We start from the raw sequence: 27309 nt of genomic DNA, 5'->3' as shown, positions 1-27309 counted from the left end.
AGCAATTTCGCATGTCAAAAAAAAAAAACCCTGGGGAAAATACCTAATTTTATTAAACAATACATTCAGAACAACTAATAAACCTATGAAGTGTTTTAAAACAAACATATATATTTAATTTCGTCATTTATAAAACAGCTATTACTTTTTAAGGCTACAGACGGCCTCATCCAGTATTCTCACTATTAAATACCATGTGATAACTTTTAAAGATTAGTATAAATCCTTACCCAATGAGCTTTCTGTGCTTATAAGCCCAGGCTAAGCCATACCAACTGTCTACACATGTCTCATCACTGATCTCATAATTACTTACTTAGACTTCAGCGATCCTTCAGTGTAACCTATGCTTCATCACTATGGCAGAAGTATTAAAAGTATCAAGTTTTATGAGCTAACGAATAGTGGAGAAAGTTTGCTGAAATAAAACAGCCCTTAGGTTACTTTAACGTAGCAAATTAAGTTAAACAATTTCAACTTTTTTTTAGAAATGTCGTCAACTTATCACAAGTCAAAACTTAAATAGTTGGTTGAATTGACTTAAAAAAATAAGCAAATAAATTATTTTAACTTCATGCTAACAGTATATTGAGTTTTCAAAACGCATTTTAATAATAATTGAAAACATAAGTAAAATGTACACCTATTGACTGGTGTATTATTCAGAACAATAATAAAGTAATTATATTATTAATGTAATGCAATAATTTTATGCTAAGAATTTGAAAGACACTGTACTGAAATATGTATTGGTTTGACTATAAGAATTGATTTAAGCTATTAATAATTAATATCTCCATGTAGCTCACAGAATGTGCATAACTTCTTTTCCCAGCATTTTCTTTTTCTGTGGAGAGTGCTTGTCAGCAACAACTATTTATTTGTTATATTATGGTATATACGTTTATTAAGTTATATTATGGTATTTACTGAAATTGCTGTTGTAAACCCCAACATACACTTCAACTGATTATTCACTGGCATGCCAGCACTCTCCATTTTTCTCCACTTTCAGCCACAATGCCACCGCAGGATATTTACAGCAAAAATCCATCTTTTTATTGAACGGACCACACTGACGTGACTAGTTTAGATTCTCGATTTCAATTGTTCTATCCTGTTGCCCATTCTAAGTGCTCTGCCATTATTTCATACGGCACATGCTGGGCCCTATTGCGCGGACTGAAACTGAGCACAGGGGAGGTTCGTGGAAAAAACGGGGTCTTCACCTACCCCCCAATGCTTGAAGAAGTAGATAGGCAGCAGTGGGGATTGCACAGAGTATGTGGATCGGGGGCCAGCGGATCTTTCCCACATGCTACCCCGTGGTTCAGCTCTGAAGAGGTGTCAGCGAGCTCTAGAGGAATGAAGTGCCTGGGCATTGTGCTGCTGAACTATTATGTGCTTAACATTAGCATGACAAAAGTGCCACTCGACTTCTCCTCCATTCAGCTGGCTGAAGGGCCCTTGTCCCCACTCTAATAAAACATTTTGCAACCATCGCTCCCATTTGAAGACCACGGTGACAAGAGTGGGAGAATAAGAGTGGTGGGTTTTAACAGCATGGAGTTGAGAGACATATGCCTCAGCATAACATGATTAAATGACGTGAAGGCAACAATATATTGCAAGTATAGACCTAAAACCCAAATCCATATTTTTCTGATTTTGCTGAAAAGTATCAGTAACACCAGTCGTATTTTAATATCTATGCAGAGTGCATGGTAAACTACAGTAATAGTATTATGTTTGAGCACGCACTGTTTAAAGTTGTGCAACAGCAATTATAATCAAAACGCAAATAGCAACAACAAGCAATTCTCAATTTTGTCTATATTTAAAAATAAGGCACTGAATTGATGATTATGCTTGCATAATGTATAAGCCAGAGAGATACCTCCCTCTCAGTACAGACTTATCAATTGCCTGACAGATAATATGAAAAAAAGTGATTTTTCTTTCCATGACACTCCATATCCTTCTAAAAGAGAATTTTTGATGAATTTCCATATTAGTCAAAAAGAAAGTTTTGCAATGTTGTCTTGCTACTGTTTTGACACAACTAAAGTTTGCGGTAGTGGCGTACAGACGCAGGCCTTTGAGCAAACACAATGATTGAAAAATAAATAAACCTCTGTCTGCCTTGGCCCAAAGGCAACATGGATACCCCAGGGAAAAGCCATTTACTTTTGTGTTCGCATTCTAAAGATATCCAAATATCAGAGTTTATGCCTTCAGCAAACACTATTATTTGCTAAGTCGTGTGTCAGTGCTTCAAGCTGCTTGTGTGATACTTAATCTGTTCTTGAAAAGCTCTACACCGCTTACTAGCATATTGTAGATTTAGCATCTGAATCCAGGCCTTAAAAGTGTCAGTTTAACATCCTAATGCCATTGTTAAATATAGGAAGTTTAAATAAATTACACATACTCGTTTTGAATGTATACTTTCGTTTTTTATGCCTTCTATTTAAGATCATCACTGAGGCAGTCATACAGTGGATTTAGACATTTCTACACAAAAAAATAGTTCATCTTAGATAACACATTTAAAAGATTCTCTGAACATCTGTACACTGTACAATATCTTAAAAGAAAAATAATTACAACAAACTTCCCTTTAAAGCTGGAGTCATTGCCCTTTGTTGTGAAGGTTTGATTTTGATAAAAAATAAAGTTTTCTCTCACAAATCTCTGTTTTTTTATAATCTGTAGCAAATCTACAAAATACTTGCATACTAGCTAACATATAGATATTCCAGCATTTCAAACACTTTTTATGCGAAGTCATTTGCAACTTTATACTCTAAAAATACTTTACATATTTATAAATCTAGTTTCATATAGGCAGTGCACAGCTTTGCAGCTTGTTTTTGAAACATTTCAAAATACAAAATTAATGATGTGTGACCATTTGAAACAGGCAAATGTATTTAAGGCAGGCTGACAAAAAGTACTTTGAATCCTTGCTTTTAGCTCACTTATAAAAACTTAGATCAGGCAAGGCATGGTTCACCTGGGTCCAATCTGCTACAACGGCAAATATGCGTATCGTACCAAAGAAAGCACATTTACAATGTGCCGCTTTTAGGACAAGAACAACGTTTGCATGTCACGCAAAGCTTAACTTGTACTCTTTGGCGAGTGCCTTTAAACAACTGAAGGAAACCGGGCAAGTGACAATGCCCTACTCCCGAACAGCTGTCGGATCGAGTCGATTATTAACTCGACTTGAAAGTGATCAAGGAAGCGGCACAAGTGCCAAAATGGATGCCACCGCAGTCAAAACAAAACATGGCATAAAAGTAGAATCTGTGCTTCCCTTGATCCCTGAATCCACAGGGTAATCCTCGTCATCGGATTCATCATCGTCCAACCCGCTGGAGCCCTCTTCATCAACGGGAGGAGAGTCAAAGCAAAGGGTTCTCATACTAGTTTTGATAAACTCGCAAATAGTCCGCTCCATTCCATCACAGACGCACGTATCCAATTGTTGAGCTTTGGGTAGTTTGCGCATATACGCGATGACATTGCGGCAGGGGTTACTGCAGCTGGTGCCGCTAAACAGTTTACCGCAGTGTTGCATATAATCGACCATGGCGTTTCGGCATTGACCGTCTCTCTCGCACTGGCGCCGGGCTTCGGTGCAGCCCATGCTGCTGGTTTTGGGCAGGCACGGCTCAATGGCTCGTTTGGTCTCCCGACACCGCGGGTCCGAGGCGCAGCTACAGTCCTCCAGCGCCGGGCCGTTTTTGGTCAGATTTAACTGAACCAACGAAGAGATGCAGTGGCTTGGGCATTTCTTCCCACGGCCGCCCAGGATGGAGTCACACGCGTGCAAATACTGGTCGTAAGCGTAATGACATTCAGGCTCGGAGTGGCACTTCGCTATCGCCTGCCAGCAGATCAACCGACGGCCGTGGTTGGAAGAGGCGATGGAAAAATAACTGAAACACACAAGCACGCACGCGAAAGGCCAAATCAGTGCGCGAGAGCCCCGAACCAAACCTGCACGATTTGCCATGTCGAAGGCTGTAAAAGTTTGGCTGGCGTCAGGTCAGTTTTAAACATTCACGTTTCATATTTCCATTACATTTAGTGAGGAAAATCCCTCAGATCATGACTTTATGTGAAGATCCGAAAACAGAAAATAAAATATTTTCGAAAAGTTGTGATGCGGGTCTGATGCGAGTTGTAGGTTTCCACAGTTACGGTAAATGTATTGGGACGCGATCCCTTAATCCATGTTTATGAAAGCAGCCCGGATCGTGAAAAGTGCTGAAAACGAACGATTGTGCAGAAAACGGGTCGTTCACTCCATCATCTCGTTTCGTGTATGTTTGACAGTGCGGCGATTCCTCTCGTGTTTTTGTCGTGGGCAGCTCGTCCGTTCCCCTCTCCAGCTCACATCCAAATGTGGTCGGTAGCCACTAACATAACGTTTTCCCGCAATTTCACCGACCCGTTGACTGAACTGATAGATTCATCGATGTCCGCCTGTCGTTCGTGCTGAAGTACGCATCGAAATGCAAACAGATAACAGCAGAAGGAAAGTGAACCGCGTTCAATTGTACACACTGGCCCCTTTCTGACCCGCTAATTTTGCCTTATCCATTCTACTTCTGTGAAAGTTTGAGGGATTCCTATTGGTCAGACCGTTTGTTGTTGCAATCCTCGACGTCAAGTAGGGGGCGGGAGAATGGGGGAGGGGCGTGACGGCTCAGGAACAGTCTCACCAAAAGGTTTGGATTACCTCTGAGCAGAAAGTGAGTGAGAAGACAATGAAAAGACCAACTGTAATGTTTTTCCAGCTTGGTAGGATGTATTATGGGTAGCATCACTACATTAGACTTTATGATTATGTATGTATTTTTCTGATTAAGTTTTACACTTGATCACTGAGTGTTGAAAAGCATGGAAATATGCTGACAAATGCAAAAACCACAGCTTCAGGAACATTTCCTCATGTTCCTGCTCTTGGTAATCTGAAAAAGTCTTATTTAGGATAGTGATTTTCATAATCTTTGTCATTAAACCTTACTAAACATGAAGGAATGTAACAAATGGGTTGTGGAAAGTCACATATGCACTTTTCTCATATCAGATGTCAGTACATCTGTAACAGATTTATTTTCAAGAGATATAAAATCACTTCAGCGATATTTGGCGTTCGTTAAATACATAGCTGTTACCATGCCAAATTAAATTTTAAACGATTTTGTCCTTTAGAAAAGATCTTGTAAACTGAAATATTAAATTTCATAATCAGCAAATGGAAAATGCATTTTGGCCTAAAGTTGTAGCTTGATCCTGGACAAGAATGTGTTTGAAAATGATAGCCCTTGGCTCAGCCGCCCTCGCTGGTCGATTACAATAGAAAACAATTGCAAAGTCATCTGTGGGTTCAAATATGAAATTTAACTGGGAGTCTTGAAAATGGGTGTAAAATGATAACATACAAGTTCACACTTGAACATGAAATGGCTGCGTTTGCTGATGTTGTGGATGGAAGATCAGTGCGTCCACCACTATATAGCACAAAGGGGGGTTGTGTTTCAAACAGTACCCTAGAGTTTGGAATGTACCTTTAGGCCACAGTGCACCGTGCTTCTGACCCTAAACAATGAACTCAATGTCAGTTACGGATGGTCAGATCTCACAATGATGTTTTTGCACCAGTTCTAGGTGATGGATGTAGGGAACTCTATACCCCTTAAGTCAGAAAATTTGAGAGCACAATAATTGGACGTTGGGACAATAGTGGTTTGACTCTATTACAAAGCATCAGGTAAGCAACAAGAAATTACCCAGTTAATGTATTCTTAAAATATTCCCACAAAATAATCACAATCTTTAAGCACCTTTCTTAATTTCTCTTAATGCTATAAACCAATTCATTAACAGCTTATGAAGGAGATCTAAATATATTGAAGAAAACATTTTTAAACAAGTATTTATTTTGTCAAGCAAGATTTAAATAAACCAGATGCTCTCAAAAGAGAGTGAACTGCCATACTTGGATTCATTAAAATTAATGATATACAGCTTTAAATGAGAATATATGCCTCAATAATATAAGAGAAGACTTAAATTAAGAGAAACTTAAGCTGTGTAACTTTATTATTTTGGCTATATCAAGATTTAGTGAAACATACACAAACATGCTAGAATTGCTAGAAGGAAATATAGAAAATAAATCTACAGGTAAACTTAATTTGTGCCAAAACTATTGTGTTATTTTGGCTAAATATATTCATTGAATTTTTGTTATTTCATCATTATCATAATTAAACGAGGTTGATAATATTCAATTCTTAGATGTTTGTTTTTTTCTCAAAACTTTGTGCCGTTATTAGTGTTAATAGGGTTAGATGTTAACGTGACAAGTTATGATCATGCAAAAATTAGGACAAGAGCCATGTTTTATGAATATTTTATAGCTTGAAATGTGCTGCCAATTTAAAAACAAGATTTTTTAGCCTTAGTTTTTAAATGCCTTTTTAGGCTTTTAGGATACTTAATGAGAAACAGGTTCCTTACAATAATCCATGGGGTGCTGTTACCAAATTCCTGACCCTGATGGATGACCCCAAACAAAAACTCACTTGTGATGTAATTAGACTAAACTCACATTATTTTCTCTTTTTCTTTTTTTTTGTAATTATCACATCACCAAAATGCTTATCCAATACTGATCTCATACAGCCATAACATGAACCCTGTCAAACAATGCATATATGACAACAATGCAACAATGTAGCAGCTTAGTAATCAAAATTCATCCATGTAATAATTAGTAATATATGAAGAGTTTGGTTCCAAAATGCAATAAATCCATTTTTACTAATTTCGGAAAAAACATATTTTCTATACCAAGAAAGTGAAAACCAAAATTTTTTGTTACAAACTTTCACATAGCATCTTTAGGGGGGGGGGGGGTCGAAACGTTTTGGCTTCACTTTTCAGGGCTTGTGCGGCACGCTTGGGTTATACTTGGGATGTTGTCGTACTGAACTTTTTTTGACAGCGATCAGCTGTAAAATGTTTGGTCCTGTTCGAAAAAACTGTCGAGAGAACAAGCGACCTGCTCGCGAGTGCCTCTAACATAAATTATTAAATGTTGATGGCTTATGTTTCTTTCCCATTACAGAAAACCATCCCAGGTTTAGCAATGCCATTAAAGTATTATTTTGTTTTTGTTTGTTTGTTGATCACGAAGTACAAGATTAGGGGAAACTAGGATTCTGTGTACTCAACGCGGCCATTGTTTGTTTACATTGCGTGGAATGGTGCGCTGTAATTTGTGGAGCGGATTTATTCCGTTCTGTAGAAAAGGAGGAGTGGCGTTTATTGCATTATGGGAAAAAAGATGACAAAATAACACGGCGGATATTGGATTTTGCGTAAAATTAAGAATTTACTTTTAAATTCTGACCTAATATAATACTGATTTTGGCAGTAGGCTAACTCATTTTTTTAAATAGCGTTTATCGCGTTTTAGAACCAAACTCTTCATATGGTTATCCATATAAACACATTATATTAAACAGAACCAACTGTTGGGTTTTAAATAAACATATGCTCGTTTGTTTCAACACAAATGCTGTAACTCAATATTTTTATAGTGAACAAAACATTAGATTTTATTTTACAGCATCAAAATTCTTTAGGTATTTCCAGCTTTAGGTAAATGGCTATCACAAACATCTTTACACAGGACAGAACACAAAATCTTTTTGTGAAAAAAGTTTTTTTTGTTCGTTTTTGAATTAGCAATTTTTACAGCATAGCAATAGCGAATTTAAACAGGAATACTCTTATATAAACTGACATTCTGAAAAAAATTAACTGCTTAATGCAATGGATATTTCAGGAACATTATAATTGATTCTTAGCGGATTCTTATAGGATTGGTTCCAGATTCTGATTGAAATCATATTATCATTCCTTTTATATGTTTTGACTCTATTGCAGCTGTTCCTAGTTTTATTAAGGCTCTAAACACCCTAACAACTGTTGTTAATGTTGATAGAGATATAGACAGCTGCCCCTTTGAGTTGCCCAAATCTGCTGAGAAACAAGATATAAAATGCATCTGTTGCACATTTACGATAGTAACTATTTTTTAAATTTATGTTATTTAAATCTGGTCCCATATGTCACAAAACCATGTACCAAAGTCATTGTAGGAGTATTACTATAAGTGTATTTAGTTGCAACCATAGACTGTAAAAATATGCACGTAGTATCTGTGATCGCCATCTTGGCTGCGCATCACTGCGATATCCGAAAATTGATAAAAAGCCATGACATGGGTAAAGCTGAGGTGGCTGAAACAACGCCCGCCTAGCTCGACTCTAGTCATAGCAGTGGCAGTTCACCCGTCACTCAAGTGGCCACGCCCCTTAATTATGCAGAACTTTAAGGCTTAATATAATTTAAACGAATGAGTTACAAAAAAAATCACCCCCTCACAGTTGTCATGAAGGGTAAAATATCGGATGGCCTGAGGGTGAGTAAATAAAAGGCACATTTTCATTTTTGGTTGAACTATGCCTTTAAGAATGATGCTGACTAAAAACTTCCTCTGTGTTGTCACCAGCTGCAGGATCTTCTAACTGACAGACTATATGAGCGTAGATATCTTCCTTAGTGCTGTTCGAACCCATGACCATGTCAGCCAGTACACACACACACTTACATGCAAACACTCACACCAGCTGTTCCAACACATGGCCCCCTAGCCTTTCCATACTATAAGTGACTATTTATACAGGCCTAAGGGTCCGTCATACCATTGCAAAAAGGGAAAGAATGCCATGTGTGCATATGGGCAGGCCAATAAAGACATAACCCCTCTCAGACATGACCTTAATCCAACAAACATGGCGTGCAGCATGGAGGAATTTTACTGCATGAGACACAACAAAGGCTTACAAAAAATGAGTGGCAACCACAAACATTCTTTCTGGGCATTAATGATTTTTAGAAATCAAAGAGCACGGAAGGAGTCACGCATATGACGTAAACCTGCAGCCGTTAGTCTCGATATTAAAGTTTGGATATGTGGTCAGGTGTAATAATTCTGATATGAGTAATACGGAAATCTTTTGTTTTTGGTATATGCTGCTTTGCACAAAAACCTATTTGCTAATCATTCTTAATAGTCAATGCACCAATTTGTACTTGTTAGGATGTTAGTTTACGGAGTAACATTTACACCTGTCAAGCTGTGGTTAAAGTTGGAAGATGTTATTTGTATTTTAAAGGTTTTTTTACTAAAATGTTTGCTAACAGTATTTCAAAGAGGCACCTGTAAAAGAAATATACAAGCTAGCTGAACCTCGGTACACTACAGGACTCCATTGTATGGCTTGATAGCTCTTTAGGCCTGACCTGTTTGGTTATACGTACACATTTCAGCCATGGTGCCTTTTGTGTTATAGAGCTGCTTTGTTAAAGTCAAAATTGTTGAAACGTTATCATTTTGGGCATTGATGCAGGCCACAGCAAATTTTTGAATAACTGAATAACACAATAGTTTATTCTCTAAATAAACAGATGTGGGGCTGTTAAAGCACTCACCCCCCTTATTCAATGCATGCATTTTTTCTCCGCTCCCATCTGTGAAGTGCAAGAGTAATTTCTTGCTCGCTTCCTTCTCTGAGAAATGGTCAGCTTTTAGTTTAGCCAGCTGTGGAGTTGAGCCCCACCCTTCTAATTTTACCGCCTGATTAAATAATATCAGCTCACTTCAGGGCCACATAATTGGATCTCCCTCAGTCAATGCTTGTGTGACTGTGGCGGATAAACGTCTGATGTTGTTACCGTCAGGATTGATCGTGTCCAGAACTTGTTGTTTACAGGAAGTATAGTGGTGACTTACAACCGTAATGAATAATCAAAATACATCTGTATGTAGTAGTTGGCTGAGTTTTATTCAAATGAAAACCGCAATGACAACGTGAGTTGCTTAGGCATACCAGACGTTTGCATGCATTTAACTACAAATAAGTACCAAACGGCACAAATTTACTTAACAAAGAAGAGTAGCTTTTAATTTGTCTATGTGCTTCATAACTTTTAAAAATGCTGCATCAAAATGGAGAATATCCATACGCCTTTAGTGAACATTCCATTGAAAGATGGATGCAGAAATGTAGGCAAAGGGACATATGGCAAGTGAGCCTGGGTTGCTATGACACCAAAAAATCCAGTTATTCACTCATCGCCATAATTGTGCAATTGTATACAAATAAAAAATATGATTAAAGAGTGTGGTGTTTATTTTCATAAATCAGTACGCAGCAACAGTGGCACAGTGATACTCCTGTAATGCCGTCTGAATCGTGGGTTTACCGGGGTATTTTATCACGGCTTAGAACACGTTTCAACCAATCAGAATGAAGAACCAGAACTGCCCGTTTTATAATAACAGGATAATCTACATCCAGTGGGTGGTAGTGCAAAATATTCCCACTTGGGTTTATTTTGCATAAACAACCAGCTACATGTACATTATCCATTCCTGTAAAGGTACATCGTAAAAACAGACACATATACACAATGCCTAAGTACAAACCCTAGATTAAAAATCTTAATTGTGACTGTGCAATTTAGCACCTGTAAGCAGAAAGTGTTATGTCATGGTAACATTTTTAAAGCTTTTATCATCAGTAAAGCTGTTATTAATTATGTTGAGATGTAGCTATGAGCCGACTTCATAAATTTCACTCAGAGAAAATGCATGCTCAGCATTCATGTAGCAGAGTGTTTTATGAATCTTATTTGATCTTTTATACATTAAAAATGCAAGCTGTAATTAAAAAACTCCCTTTAAATAAACTCTCTAAGAAACAGATGCTTAATTTAAATACACTTACAAATTTCCATAGAGCACTTTTCACTTTATTCAGCAAAGCTCAGTTAAAGACAATATGTCTAGATGCTGGTATTTTACAATAATGCTCATTAGTGTCTGGGTTTTTGCTTGTAATGTCATTGCTTATGGCTCTGGAGTCCCACAGATGTCTTCAGACATATTCATTACTTCTTTCCTAAAGGTCACTGCTCAGTAATCCATCAGAAACTTGCTTCTTGTCCTCGCTGAGCATGGTTCAGGCTGAGGTTACAAACGTAAGACTAAGTTTATGTGCTGTGGGGTGCAGTTTTTGTCCATGGGTTATAATGTTGTGTGATTGTTCTGTCATGTTTGTAGGACTGTGTAATACATGCTTCTTTGGGGTTCATGGTTCTTTAAATTCTCATGTCAAGTTTAAGAGCTTTATGGACGATATCTTTATTATACTGCGTAGTTCTTATCTTACTCAAGAGTGCTTTTTACTCAGTGAGGATTTTTATAGTGGCTTTAGCTCATTTCACACGGTGTGTTGATCCTAGAAAATTGCCAAAAAAATGCTGTCTGTGTGAACAAAAGGCAGAAACAATTCCATACGGGGTGTGGTGTAGTGAGGACATAAGATGAACTCTTACCACAAAAAATGTCTGCAAACTTAGAAGCAGAGATCAGAAAGCTCCTCACTTTGCTGAAGCTGAGATCATTCACCAGCTTTATAGAAGAGTACACCATGTGTATATGATGGAATAAAAAAATACATATGCATGGATTCTCGAGAGAGAAATCACAGATGGTAAAAAACTTAAGACACTGTAGAAAAAAATCCACCAAGTGCACAATTACAAATTCATTATACGTCGTGTTTCTTTATGGGACTTTCACGGGATCTGTGTATACTCACGCACAGATTCTAGAAAATCATTGACAGTCGGAATGAACCACAATCAAACAATCCCCGGACAAATCCCGGCATTTGTGTGTAAAAAGGGCTTATTAAAAATGTATTTTATTCAGGCCAAGAAAATTAAAAAGTTATGAAAAGGGGTATGATCTCCAAGAGCATCGTGGCCAACTATGGTTGAAAGTTCTGTAGTTACCACCATTTTGGAATGATTGGAATTAGTGATGGGGTGATAAATGCCGATATACACTAAATAAAACCTGGCCGATAACAATTCTAAAATCGCACACCCGACTTTATGCATAGCTATTTCATGTACTACATAGCTATAATAGCTATTTCAATTAAAGCACTGCTTTTGAAGGGTGTGGATGTAGGTGAGTGTCCCAAAGTGACGTAGGAAGGAACTGCAAAATAAAACAATGGAGAACAAAAAGTTGTCAGTAGATGGTTTGTTCTCTATTCAGGGCAATATTTTTAAATTAATTTAATGTCAAACGGATTATTAAGTAGATGTTATTACTTCAACATGCTGTATGTGACTATATTGCTGAAACAGCTTGCTTCAAATGGTGGATGTGCAGCAAAGTTTCTATGTTTTAAGGAAACAGTCATGACATTTCTTCAGTGATGCATTCTGCTATGGTACAGTAGTTAAAGTCTGCGTAAAATAAAAAAATATGTGTTCTGAGTTAACTGGCCATCCAAATTGAAAGGATAAAAACACCAAGATCACATAAGTTATCCAAATCTTGGAGTAATAAGCAAGATTCTCTGATCTCAAACGCTGGGGGTGTGTCTGCTGTCTGCACTGAAACCACACCCACTTGGGAAAACGATCAAATACTGCTACAAGCTAAATGGATGCTCGCGATTGTGGCGGGGCCATGCTAGGGAGAGGGAGGTCTCTGCCGACCAAAAAGAGGCGTTTCCCAATTTTGGGGTGTTTTCAACCCGAAATAAGTGTTTTTCCATCATTTTGTCTGATTAGCTCGAAATTAAGTGGGCGATTCCCAAATAATTTTTTTTCGAGAAGGTGGTTTCTCCAAGTGCAGGTCTCTGCAGAACAAGAAAGGGGGCGTTTCCCAATTTTGGGGTGTTTTCAGACTGGGATTAGGCGTTTTTTGCTCTGTACGTTGCTCACTATAGCTGCAGTTTTTGTGGTTGTATTACCAAGATGTTTGTTTAAAATGAGTTAAAACTTAATGTACCAAAGCTATATGTATTTTCTAGCTGGGGAAATTATATGCATTCAAGTGATTGCCCCCTCTTGCTATTTTAGACACCCCCTCATCAGCGCTTGGCTGAAACAGCACTAAGCAAGTACAAAACGAACATGTGCTTAGCAATGGACATTCACATGTTTAAATAGACACAACATTTATTAGTGTAAAAAATTAATTCACAAAATGTACTACATCCTTAAGTATAATTTTTACTTCTTATAGGGGGTCCCTAATGCCTTATGAGGGGTCCCGGATCCCCCCAGCACCCCCCCCCCTCAATTTGAGCACTGGCCTAAATAATCCTAAACTCAGAAAGTTTGAAAAACGGTTCATGGTGTAACTCCACAATTTAGTTCTACATGGTTCACAATCTTTGTAATGTTCTTTAGCAACACATTTCTAACATTTATAATTTGTTTAGAAATCATTCTCTGAATTAACTTTACATGGACTTTAAGCAGAGAGTTACATCTTTGGAAATGCACCCCAGATATGACTACATTAGGTTAAACATAACTGGTTGGGGATTTGTAAGGCACTATTCTTTGTAAAATGAAGCTAAAAGCTTTAAAGAAAATTAATGATTATTTAAAGGGACACTTCACCCATTTGCATTAAGCTTTGTATAGACCTTTTGCGAGTCGACGTCACAGTTACGTCACGCGCCCAATGTGTTGGCAGAAAAACAGTGGAAATGAATGAGACACGAGTGAAACGAACAATATAACTCACTAGAAAATGTCTTGTTGTGCTGTTGAGTGTCAGAATAGGAATGCCAAAATAGATGACCTTCATTTTTATAGTATAACGTCGTCGAAGACACCATTTGAAGATAAACGTAGGTGTTTATGGTTGCAATAAGCCCTCAACCGGAGAGACTGGAGTGATGAAATCATCTGAAAATCTTTTAAAAATTTGAATAGAAAATAATTAGAGAAGATATCCGGTGTTCTGTCGAAGTCTGTTCCCTCTATGTGTCTCTTATAGCGTTTTCATCACATTACGTTTATAATTTATTTAGAAAGATTAAAGATTTGAATGAGTTCATAATATCAATAATATTACCATTTATTAAAGTTTTCATATTTTTTTCGTTTTCTATTAGTTCTTTTTACCTTATATCTTAGCCTATGTCTTCTTCCTGTTTGTTCTAAATTATGATGTTTATTAATAAATATATAAACATAGCACACACGATGTAAAGTGTTAATAATATAAACAGGCCTATACAAATTAATGTGTATGTAAACATAATAGTTTTAAAACAAACATGTAGGCTAAAAATATAAGGAAGAAATTGAAAACAGGAAATGATGAAATATTTAATAAATGATATTATACAGAATACATGATAGTATTTCTCTTATAAGTACTTCAGCGATTCATACTGTAAAAATAATTGATTTACCAATAAAGAACAATACATATACATTACATACATGCACAAATATCAGTAGCCAAGCCGTTTAAGCTTTTAATTTATTTAAAAAATAAACGTAACTTGGTGAAAACGTTATAAGAAACATTACACTTAAGAGAAATATGGGGGAAACAGACTTCTACAGAACACCGGATCCATAAAAATCACAGTTTAACGCTAAAACACTTCACACCCCTATTGCGGAGCTGTCACTTTCTGCCACCAGTTGGGCTCCGCCCACAAAAAAAAGTCATCTCTGTTTGCAAACAAGCAAAAGGTCTATAGTTATAACCCCAGTTATGTTTTTGATTGGTCGTGCATCATTTCCTCAGTTTCCACTGAGACAGGAGAAATACAGATTTCAGTGTTGCACTTCCTTCTTTCAATTATGTAAAAATCATAATTTTGCATCATTGAAAGAAGGAAGTCCAATCAGAGTCCTGCAACGGGTCGGATACCCACGGATACCCGTGGGCGGTAGTAATGCAAATGAAAATATGTGCAAAATTTGTATGTCTAAGGATGTGCACACCAAAACTTTTAAACACGGCTTTTATTCAGCGAAGCGCTTTTTAGCTGTGATACATAAGCTGTGAGCCGGTTGGTTGTTGTGATACTTGTCCCGCCCCTTCTCCGCTGTAATTGGACGGCCGTGTGAGAACTGACAGCCTGTTTCTTTAGCCTATTCATGACGCTGTTGTGACATTAAGAGAGGTACGAGATAAAAAATAAAGCACATTAATTGGAATGATTTTAGCGTGTGTGAATTATGCTTGTGCGGGTCGGGTAACGGGCCAAAAATTAACGGGTCCGGGCAGGTGCGGATTTAATTTTGATATTATCACGGGTGACAGGTCGGATCTGGTGCTGAACTTTGGGGGTACGGGTGGGAGCGGGTCTCCAAAAATGGACCCTTGCAGGACTCTGAGTCCAATGTCTTTGTTGAGGGGGTGAGACTACAAACACCCCTTTTCTTTGTCAAACAGGCACCAAATTCGAAATGTATGTTACATTTTGACTACAAATATGACACACTTTCAATAAAGATTAATGTTTCTATGTGTGAAATGCTTCTTTAAGGACTAAATTTCAATATCCTTTGATATCGTGGTGGTTTATTTCCAAACATTAGAAACAAACAAAACATTACAGGAACCTGCCAATGCCTATTCCAATAATTATACTTTCCTCTGCAGCAGCATCATAGTTGCCATGTGAAACCAGCTCAAAACAAACACTATAACAGCAGATCATTATTGGACATACTATATAATTCAGCCACAAGAGCACACGGTGTCCGCTTGGGTAGGTCTACTTATACAAAACCATTGCAATATGAAATTATAAATACAGCAGTGTTGTTATAACATGTTCAAAAGACAACTCTAAACATAACAATTATCTTAACATCGTTTTGTGTTTATCTTAACTTTAAAATGTCTCACACATTACAGTGTCCCAAAGAACCATGCTGACAGTAAATTACAAACAAGTGTGTTTTATTGAAAAAAAAGATAATAATGGATGTTGAGTTTGGAAAAGCAAAGCAACTAAAGTCACAGATAAGATAAGAGAGTTTGGCCCGCCCACTTATTACATTCAGGAAAAACAACAGAATAATACATTTTTGTTGATCATACAATTTTATAATTGCATTCATTGCATCATTTGCCGTGTCATAAACACTGAGCAATAAAGACTCTAAAAGTATTAATAATGTGACATTAGTAACCAAGGGGAGGTTTATCGTTTATTTCTCTCCATTTTTCTTTCACAAACTCATACAGACAAGTACTTATACACACATATATACACACACACAGCATCCTGGTGGTCTTACACAAGAACATCTTAATCACAACCTCCCAAGCACTGACACACACAAACATACACACATACACACCACTCTTCTTTCCTGAAGGTATCAGACCACCTTCTGCCTCTTGATATACACACCAGCACTGCTCATAAACAGAGGAAAGCTCGGCGGATTTCTTCACTCCAGTATGCGATGGGAATTGTACTAGGATGCGAGTGTAAGTCACTGGAAGGTTTTTGTCACCAGTCATTAATTCTAAGTGAAACAAAAAATGTCGGGGTCTAAAATGGGTCAATATACTCTGTCAGTGTTCTCAACATCTTGTCTTACGAACTGAAGGTTAATGTCCTGTTTCTGGAACATGAAACTGGGGCCTGTGAGTATACTGCCCTGAAAACTTGTGAAAGTAGCCATGCAAATGCTCTGTTAACAGTTTTCATACCTTTTCATACCATATCCATTCCCTGCCGACTGAAAACGAAAACATGGTAGTATGAATTGGGTGCACAGCAGACATGGAGCCCTTCCACTAGAGTCTTGTGGAATGTTTGCTTTGCGGCCTTCTGTATTAATTGGCCTTATGTTATGATCCCTCCACAGGAAAAGGCATTATATTGGCAAAACTCCATTTCATTTGGCTTAACTGTGTGAGGCCACCAATGCTGCATGATGAAAAACATCAATCTTGTCAATACTAACACACAATTTTCGTATGGTCTTATGGCACATGTATTTGTGACTTAAAGGGTTGGTATTTCTTTCAAAAATTAAAATGTAGTCATTATTTACGTCAAATCAAGACGTTTAAACCACAGATGGCTTTCATTCTTCTTCGTAAACAAAACACATACATTTTTAAATGTTGTTTTGAGTTTGTAGTATTAATGGGAGTGAATTGTGAAGACTTGTGAAAAAAAACAGACGGCATTTTAGTTTGTTTTTCACCAAACCCATTTGTATGCCTTTAGGATATTTGAAATATACAACATGAGTGGCATGAAGTTATGTTATATCACTTTTGTGCCTTAAAAAAACTTTTGTGCTTTTTTGGAACTTGAAGAGCGTTCAAAGTCCACTCCCACTGAAACCAGAAAACAAAACTTAAAAAAGCAATTTTTGTCATTAATTACTTAACCTACGGGTTTCATACCCGTAAGACTTTCGTTCATTTTCAAAACACAAATAAAATATTTTTATTACAACTTTTAAGGTCCAGAAAGGCAGTAAAGACATTGTTAAAATAGTTCATGTGACTACAATGTTTCAATGTTTTATTAAGCGACATGAATAATTTTTGTGCTCATAATGTCTCTGCACTCCGACACGTATTTGGGTGATTCTCACGAAAATATGGTTTTAAACATGACAAGCATGAAAATGTAAAAATTGCTTAAATTTACCTTTTTTCCCACCAGACATTGAAAAACAAAGTCTGGAGTAAATGGGAACATTAATTTAAAAACTTTAACTTATCATTTAACACTTTTTGTAACATAATTTAAAAAATTAGTCCTAAAAAATCTCATTACCGCAACAGTCAGAAAACATCAACACTGACATATTTTCAAAATGACATGACAAACCTGAAAGAACATAATTTGGAGATTCTGCACATGCATTTAAAATCAAAGTATTATGCTTCTATTAATTAAATTAACATTTAATAAGCATCTGTTGCGGTAATGATAATCAAAATGTCGTGTAAGCATTCTGACAAGACAATATTTCAAATTAACTGTAAAAAAATTATCTTACCTGGTAGCCATCTTGAAGTAACTGGTCCATGTGCTTGGTCACTCAAAATCAAACTTTATTCAAATTCTGTATGTGTGCTTAAACTGTTCTCAAAAAGTGTCATGGACACATAATTTTCCTAATTTTTCTTCATTATTATTATACATGAATATTCAGTAAATATTTTTTCTGTCATCTAAAGTAGTCTAGCAAAACATCCATTTATTTTTTTTCTTAATAGTTTTGTGTTAATTTGATTAAATTACAACATAACGCATGTTCAAACACAGCCGGACACATTGCGGTAATGAGAATTTCAGCAGAAAATGAGATAAAATTTACAATTATAAATTCTTATGTTGAAATCACACATTGTGCAAGGTAGAACACAGTATTGTGTTAATTCTGATGCTTTTTAATGTTACTATATTACACATTTTAAAGCTAAAATCATTAGTGCCGTGGTGTTTCAATGGTTTCGTGAGAATCACCCATTTACACATGCATGCGTTAATACCAGTATCAACCGGCAACAGTCACATGGATTATTTTTCTATAGACGGTTTCAGCAGTAACAACATAAACAAATTTTTTTTTGTGGAACAAACGTAACTTCCGGTAAACTCCGCTAAGAATAAATAACAACAAAGTCCTTTAAGAGTAGTTTATTTCTGATAACAAGCAAAATAAACAACACATAGATTACCTTAGTTCAAATAATAGCTAAAGCAAATCAAAAACTACACTGAGCTATACCGTTAGTATGAAAAATGTGTACAGATCGGCTGCCAAACCTCCCATCAAATAGCGGTAATCCATGATCGCCGTCTTCCCTCGTCTTTAGGAAACCAAAACATTTATTATTTTCGATGAAGTATTTGATGTATTTGCAACTAGCCAGACCATTAAACAAACAGAAACCCGAGGTAAAGTTCTGCTCAGACGTGTAATCGCGCAACCGCACGTGCGCCCGATGAAACCGTTTATTCATGAATATCAACTGTCGTCACTCACATCTCAAACTTGTCTTCCGCCATTTTGAGTACCTGAAGTGGTCGCAAAAGAACTAAAAGCTATGCCTTCAATATGTTGTGAGCATCTAAATTTTTACAACAATAAGAAGCCTCGACACAACATGATACTTTGCTCAAAGTATCACCTGGGTCTCAAAGTTTTGAACAACTTACTTTGGTTGTTTTGGGGTCCACTCGCCACCATCTTGCCAGTCAAGAGGTATCGATCTCCGAATGCGACGTAAGGAGGAAGGAAGCATAGTTCCATATAAATGCATAGATAATTTGTTGTTTTGTCGCAAGTGAAAAACAATATTGACCTTCTAGTTGAAAAAGGAGACTCATATAAGATTCATTCATTCGCATTCGGAGATCGATTCTTTACGTCTGGAAAAGATGGCGAGCGGACACCAAAACAGCTAAAGTCAGTTGTTCAAAACGTTTCTTTTTAGTAAACTCTGTGTACACAAACAATGTTCTCAATGCTCACGTTCATGTGCAGAGATCCAGGTGATACTTCAAACAAAGATTCTTGTTGTGTCGCGCCTTCTTAGTGTTGTAAAAATAGTGGTAGTTCGGTAGCAGCGGACAGCGGCTTGAAGAACGCATCGGGGATCAAGTAGGGATCACAGCCTAATGATGATATTTTTTGAAACTAGCGTTTCTTTTCATGACAGTCGAGGTGCGAAATGTTGTCTTTCGTAGCCATTTCCTGTATCTGTACAAATCATAGACAGTAAAAGATAAGAAATCCGTAAATCGTAGCAAGCTAGCTAATGCTTGTCAGTAGCCTACTGGTACTTGGTAGGTACTTAAAGAGTAACTAAACCCTAAACCAACTTTTTTTAGTTAATTTGTATCTTATCAACTTGATTTGTAAGAATGGGGCTTTATTAGTGCTGTTCATTGATTTTAGTAACTTTTTTGACATTTGGATATAAAGTGTTTCAATACTACAATATATGGTGTAAAAACGTCTGAGTGCTGCCCTCTTCAGGTTGAACGGTGGCTACTGCAGTTGAATTTTCCTATTGGATTGGGTCCAAAAAATACGTTGTGACGTAAGCAGGTCCAAGCTCACCATGCCCTTGTTACAATCTCACCACACACTTGGTACAAGCTTAGTTCGTCCCCTCTATCTCCGTTGGGATCTGCCCATTTTTCTTGCATTTTTCCAATATTGCCAGTGGGTGGAGTCAAGCTCTGACCAGGGGTTTAGTTACTCTTTAAGATGATGGCAGTAACCTGGAAAAAGAGCAGATGACGTAAAAGGTCACATGACTGAAATTCATGAATAGGCGCTCAGAAAGCTCTAGGTCTAGGATTTCGTCAAAAATATCTTTATTTGTGTTCTGAAGATGAACAAAGGTCTTATGGGTGTGTAACAACAAGAGGGTGACTAATTAATGACAACATTTTTATTCTTATTGTGTTTTCAGACCTGAGCCTTTGTTCCGGAACATGATGCGTTTACTCCCTTGGTTCGGTTCATTTAGGCATATGTGAACACGGCAATAAAGCTCAGATCCACACCAAAACAACTGTTCCAAGACAGCCTGAATGAGGTTGCCTCTGCCCGATTGCAAACGAACTCTGGAGCGGTTCAGTATAACCCGGGATTTCCACCGACCGCGGAACGGCTGCGGATCCGCTGCGGAACTGCGGCGGAGTCAATCGGTTTCCATTCAAGTCAATGTGTGTATTTCCACTGACTGCGTTCCGAAACCGTCACAGCTCCGGCCATCCGCAGCCCTCCGGAACAAATACGCAGAGCTTCCGCAGGGCGGAGCCATGACTATATCGCGTGATCATACCTGAATTCACGAGATCTCATGTTGTAATCTGGGCTGGTCCAGCAAAACGTCATAATGGCCGGAGACAGAACTAGATATCGCGCGATCATCACGTGAATTTGGGAGACCTCATGGGTCCTTGTCACTTCCACATGCAGCCGCTCTGCAACAAATACGTAACTGGTGGGTATTGGCGGACGGCGGAGTGTGGAGCGGTAACGCAGCAGAGCCGATTTGCAGCTGCTCTGCAGTTGGTGGAAATCTGGGGTAAGTCTGAAAGCAATCCGACCCAACGGACCAAAGAACAGGCTATTTTATTGCTTTTCATGAACATACCTGACAGCCCTTTGGTGACAGGTTCTGGTGAGCACGTCAGTGCCATTCAAAACCAAAGCGCACCTATTCCTTATAAAATTACTTGTAATTGCTCTTCTCCACATCAATAGGTACATGGTAAGAAAGTTGTCCCGTCTAAGTTTTGATTCCTGCTCACAATAATGAAGTAATATAACAAAAAAGCCACACAATAATACAGCAAAGCACCAAATAGGGCCCGAAACCAGAGATTCACTTTAAAAATTCTCATGTGTTCTTAATCATTAATTGCTCAAACATTGCTGCTATAGTGCTCAGGTTTGAGGGTATCCTATAGATTATAGATTTGCCAAATGTTTCCTCATTAGTTTTTATGGAAATATTTATAAGGCATTGTTGTAACCCTTACAAATAAGTTGTTATTTATAGTTTACTAGTAAGCGATGTGTCTGTTTTTAATAAAGATAAGTTCAGAATGATTCAGATGGTTCACACAGCTGTCACAGCAGATTCCTCGGTCTTTGGCCTAAGAAGCACATCTAATTTGAGTTTTAACACCAGCATGACATCACTGGCTATAAGAAGCATTGACCAGCCCTGCTAAAGCTAAAAGGATCAATATGCCTATAAGGAAAGGGAGTGTGGGTCTCTCACTTCTCTCAAGACATGACATCATTATAAGAAAGAAATGCATTTATTGATTGCATAGTGGTTCTCTGACATGTCTTTGGTGAAAGCGCACGGCCTATTTCATGGTCTGGTGGAGGTCAGCAAAATGTTAAGATCATTAACAGCACCTTTATTTTTTCTTTTCATTATTGAAAGTCAGAAGGGCAAACAGGTGTTCCTATCCATGGAAGGCAAAGGTTTATGTCTTTAGCCTCGGGGATGTATTTGGGTGTACGTAAAAGGAGTGAGGTTACACTCTTGGCCCCTAGCTGGGTTTTAACTTGGTGGAATGCAGTGTGGCGCTGCAGTGGCCTGCTGGGGGATATTTAACAACCCCTGGAGAGAAATTTGATTCACTGGCTTGTCCCTAAACAACATGGCTGTTTTTTATACACACAAACACACAAAACAGACATTTCTCAGGCATTGCCAATAATGCATCTGGAGGACAAATTATTATTATTATTATTATTTTTTTGGTCTTTAACTTTATTTATTTGGCTATATCACAGATTGTGAACACATTTTAAGGGAATCATCTAAACTAGTGCAGTTACCAAGAAGATCCAAACACACACAATGTGGTAACTGATGGTGCTTTCAAAGTCTATATATATATATAGACAAAAAATTGACAGATTTTGATGATGTGTGGAGACTGAAAGTCTAGTGGGTTACAGAAGTCAATGTGAACAAAAGCACACACATACACATCCATGAAAACAGTGCTTCCTCTGAACAAGGAAACCTAGGCAGCCTGAGATAACACTGGAAGAGTCCAGAGCTTCTTCTGTTCTACACTATCAGACATACTTACCGTCAATCTTTTAGGCTCAATGAAGATGGATGGCATGGTTTATCTGTCAACATGGAGGCGTGTGGATGGGGCAGATGACTGGATAATATCAGACCGTTGGCCTCTGCTTGTTCAGGCCTCAACAATAAGGATGGCCTGGGGCATGAGAGAGTTTCAGGTCAGTTGACAGAAGTGTCATTTGTCTTATTGGACGAGCACTACACTAGCACATCTTGCTGCAAAAATGCTAAATGCTTTATGAATGTAAAGTTGTCATGAAATGACACTAAAACTTTAATTTTCAACACTTTCAATTCAAATATGTTTATTTTTGTAAAAAGTCATAAAAATGATAATATAATAATAATTAAAAAAAAATCCTTTGCTTTCAGTTGTATTGTTAAGAGCTTTTCACACTTTAACGATAACGTTTTATTAATTTATCTTTATTTATATCACTAAAATTGTCGATTTCCTTTAATAAAAACTTAATGTAAATATGCTGTTCTTTATATGCTGTTGTATTTACATGGCTATAGACCTTTTGCGTGTTTGCAAACAGAGATGACGTTTTTTGTGGGCGGAGCCCAACTGGTGGCAGAAAGTGACAGCTCCGCAATAGGGGTGTGAAGTGTTTTAGCGTAAAACTGTGATTTTTATGGATCCAGTGTTCTGTTGAAGTCTGTTTCCCCCATATTTCTCCGTTTCTTATAACGTTTTCACCAAGTTACGTTTATTTTTTTAAATAAATGAAAAGTTTAAACGGCTTGGCTACTGATATGTGTGCATGTATGTAATGTATATTTATTGTTCTTTATTGGTAAATCAATTATTTTTACAGTATGAATCGCTGAAGAGCAATACTATCATGTATTCTGTATAATATCATTTATTAAATATTTCATCATTTCCTGTTTTCAATTTCTTCCTTGTATTTATAGCCCACGTGTTTGTTCTAAAACTATTATGTTTACATACAAATTAATTTGTATAGGCCTGTTTATATATTATTAACACTTTACATCGTGTGTGTGTGTGTGTGTGTGTGTGTGTGTGTGTGTGTGTGTGTGTGTGTGTGCGTGCGTGTGCTATGTTTATATATTAGTAAACACCATAATTTAGAACAAACAGGAAGAAAACATAGGCTAAGATATAAGGTAAAAATAAGTAATAGAAAACGAAAAAAATATGAAAACTTTAATAAACTGTAATATTAATGATATTATGAACTCATTCAAATCTTTAATCTTTCTAAATAAATGATAAACGTAACGCGATAAAAACGCTATAAGAGACACATAGAGGGAACAGACTTCGACCGAACACAGGATGTCTTCTCTAATTATTTTCTATTCAAATTATTAAAAGATTTTCAGATGATTTCATCACTCCAGTCTGTCCTGTTGAGGGCTTATTGCAACCATAAACACCTACGTTTATCTTCAAATGGTGTCTTCGACGACGGTATACTATAAAAATGAAGGTCATCTATTTTGGCATTCCTAATCTGACACTTAACAGCACAACAAGACATTTTCTAGTGAGTTATATTGTTTGTTTCACTCGTGTCTCATTCATTTCCACTGTTTTTCTGCCACCACATTGCGGGCGTGACGTAACTGTGACGTCGACTCGCAAAAGGTCTATATCCAACAGATGTGAAAGTGTCCTCAGCATGCTGTCTTATCTAGTTCTGTGTAATTATCATCTTATCTGTCGGTGTAGCAGTGGCCGGCGGTTACTTATTTTTCGAGGGAGCGCGATGCGAAGTTTGTCACAACATGTATGTAGCCCGTCATGTTTGTGGTTCTTCATTTCAAAATATGTGTTCTCCGCGTCAAGTGAACATATGTGCATCACGTGTCATTTCAAAATAAGTTTATGATAAGGTTTATGATAAAAGAGATGCTCAAGTTTGCCAGATACTCGCATAATCTCATGCGTAATCAGAGTTTAATGTTAAGTGAGTGTCTTGCAAGTATTTTGTGAATGTGAGCGTCTTTTTTTATCATAAACGGTTTTAATCCGTGTGCAGCAGGCACTTATTTTGACAAGACACGTGATGCACATGGTTTACATGACGCAACAAACACATATTTTGAACACATGAGCAACACACATGACACCCGAACACATATTTTGAATTTGCACCCCTCAAAAGAGCAGTCACCAGCCGCCACAGCAGTGTAATCAATGTAGTAGAATTAAAACACTATGTAATAGCGGTGTAAATCAGACAGTTCATTATGTTTCGATACAAAATCGATTTTCTCCGCCAGCGATGCAATTTTTACCGATACATCAAACGCTTCTTCGACGCGATTACGATACTAATTAATTTATCAATATTTTTGGATTGCGTGCCTGGTTAAGCAGTTACATTTTTACTTACAAATGCAACCAAAATATATAACATGAACATATGTGAAATGATACATTATTCTAATGTGGATATATGCCTGTGGACATTTTGTAAACTCTTAAGCCCACAGTATAGTCTGTTTTTTTACATGTACGCGAATGTACAGTGGAATGCACAGCCTTGCAACATTGCAACACAAAGGTAATGCACCTCCTGGGCTACATACTACACTGTCCTGTACGTGCATGCGGGACCTACACATACAATGTCCGCATGGTTTCAAAAATGTTTGTACAGTACGTGCACACACTGTTGATGACAAAAATTGCGTCACACCATACTTCTGCCTTTAAATGTATCAAGGAAAATTATGTATCAGTATGGCCTGTTTTTAGCAGCAGTTCTGAAATGGTAAAGACTTAGGTGCCAAGAAACCTTTGCAATACAGTTTAGTGTTTAGTCTTCCACTTTAAGGAATCCATTACATTGTCACCGTGTGTTCTTTCAGAATTTAGGACTGCAAGTTTTCAGTGTCATGATTGTAATTTGTATTTGCATTGGGAAAGGCTAATTTAAAACGAAGCTGTCCATGTGCAAGCCTTTGGATGGGCCATGGGAGTGTAGCCCCTGCATACAATTCCAAAAAAGAGCAGAGGCCCCAGCTTTCATCACTCAGTAAGGAGGTCCTAGCATATCTCCTTAAGGACCTCTGCTCTTAAACAATCTAGCCAACACTCTATCAAACAGACCTTTATCATGAAAGCATATTTAGAGCTTTTTTGGCCTTATTCATTTCTTTGAACTTGAGATAAGGTGGCCTCCACATGGTCACCATGTGCCTCTCTATCCGGACTTACTTTCTGTGTCTGGATGGAGACCACAAGAGCCCTGGACAACTCCTGCCCCTAATATTGAATAAAGTATTATTTAATATCCATAGCTGAAATGTTTGAGGCATTAGAAAGAGTCACAATATAAATATAATGTTCAGTAAATATCAGTTAAACAAATTATTCGAAATAAATCATATATGTATTATTGCAAGTGTGTGATCAATATAAATTGTACAGTAGAATAGAATAGAGAAATACAAACAAAACTAAAAGTGAACAATCCTTAAAACAAAACAAAAAACATAACACTTAACTCATTCCCCGCCAGTCATTTTTTTTAAGTGGCCCACCAGCATTTTTTGTAATTTTCACAAAATCCGGAAATCCGGAAAATCTTCTTCTAAGAATATATAAACATACAAATATATCAAATGAAAGAACAGACCCTCTGCTTTCAAAAAAACAATAAACAAACTTAACATACATAACAGGGAAAAAACTTTCATTCGATCTATATTTTTTTCTCTGCTTATAATCTTTTAAATATGTGTATTTTTCTGTAAAAATAATTATTTTAGCAAGAAGCTTGATTGCATTTTTTGTGAAGGAAATTTTGTTAGAGATCAGATTCAGACTGATTATCAAAACATACCTACCCAGTCTCAAAAGGTTTCGTGATATATTCATGTAATGAAGCCAAAACGTTATTTACTAATAATTTTAGTAACGTTAGTAAAAGTGTCAAATTTACTTAATTTTAAACTCTGTGTATGTTCAGCCCAGTCTCACGAAATTTCGTTAATATAGTCACGTAATTTTTGTATTCTTTTTTCGTGATATTATCATGAATTTCCGCATTTTTTCGTGATCGTATAACGAATTTCTGTTTTCATGTGATTATCACGTATTGGTTACTCAACTGCTTTTTCCTATTTTTAAACCATTGTCGCTTCGGTTTAGGGTTAGATTTGGTGCTTGCATTAGAATGTCACTTAATATATTGTTTTTTACTATTCGCCTGGCGTTAGGGTTAGAGTTTCATTTGGGTAGGGATGTAATTTTATGTAAATATAACCCTAAACCGAAGCGACAATGGTAAGAAAATAGGACAAAACAGTAGAGTAACCAATACGGGATAATCACACGAAAACAGGAATTCGTTATACGATCATGAAAAAATGCAGAAATTTGAATAAAAAAATTACGTGACAATATAACGAAATTTTGTGAGACTTGGCTGCATACACAGAGTTCAAAATTAAGTACATTTTAAACGTTTACTAACGTTACTAACATTATTAGTAAATAATGTTTGGGCTTCAGGTTTTTTTTTTCATAAATTGGGTAATTGCGCCATAGTGGATAATCGCGGTATTGCGGATTAACACAAAAACTCATCAGGAACACGTTTTTGTGTGTGTGCAAATGTTTTCTCTTAATTGACGAGATAAATCGTCAATGGTGGGGAAAGAGTTAAATAATCGTACAGAACATACAGATCAGAAAAGTGACATTGCATCATGGTTTGTGATGCAACAGAGTAGCGTATACAGTATAAAATGTATGATTA

At 37.1% G+C, this 27309-nt stretch overlaps 1 protein-coding gene across 1 annotated transcript; it reads right to left on the bottom strand.

Moving 5' to 3' along the window:
• Positions 1 to 2434: 2434 nt before the first annotated feature.
• gas1a (growth arrest-specific 1a) lies at positions 2435 to 4646 on the bottom strand. Its single transcript, XM_055200095.2, has one exon. The coding sequence runs from the start codon at positions 4022 to 4024 to the stop codon at positions 3242 to 3244; it is 783 nt and encodes a 260-aa protein (XP_055056070.1). The 5' UTR covers positions 4025 to 4646; the 3' UTR covers positions 2435 to 3241.
• Between the last annotated feature and the right edge of the window lie 22663 nt (positions 4647 to 27309).

This window comes from Misgurnus anguillicaudatus, chromosome 22 (assembly GCF_027580225.2).
Source record: "Misgurnus anguillicaudatus chromosome 22, ASM2758022v2, whole genome shotgun sequence".
Lineage (NCBI taxonomy): Eukaryota > Metazoa > Chordata > Actinopteri > Cypriniformes > Cobitidae > Misgurnus > Misgurnus anguillicaudatus.
The sequence above is the reverse complement of the archived record's forward strand: the minus strand, read 5'-3'. Positions and strand labels throughout refer to the sequence as shown.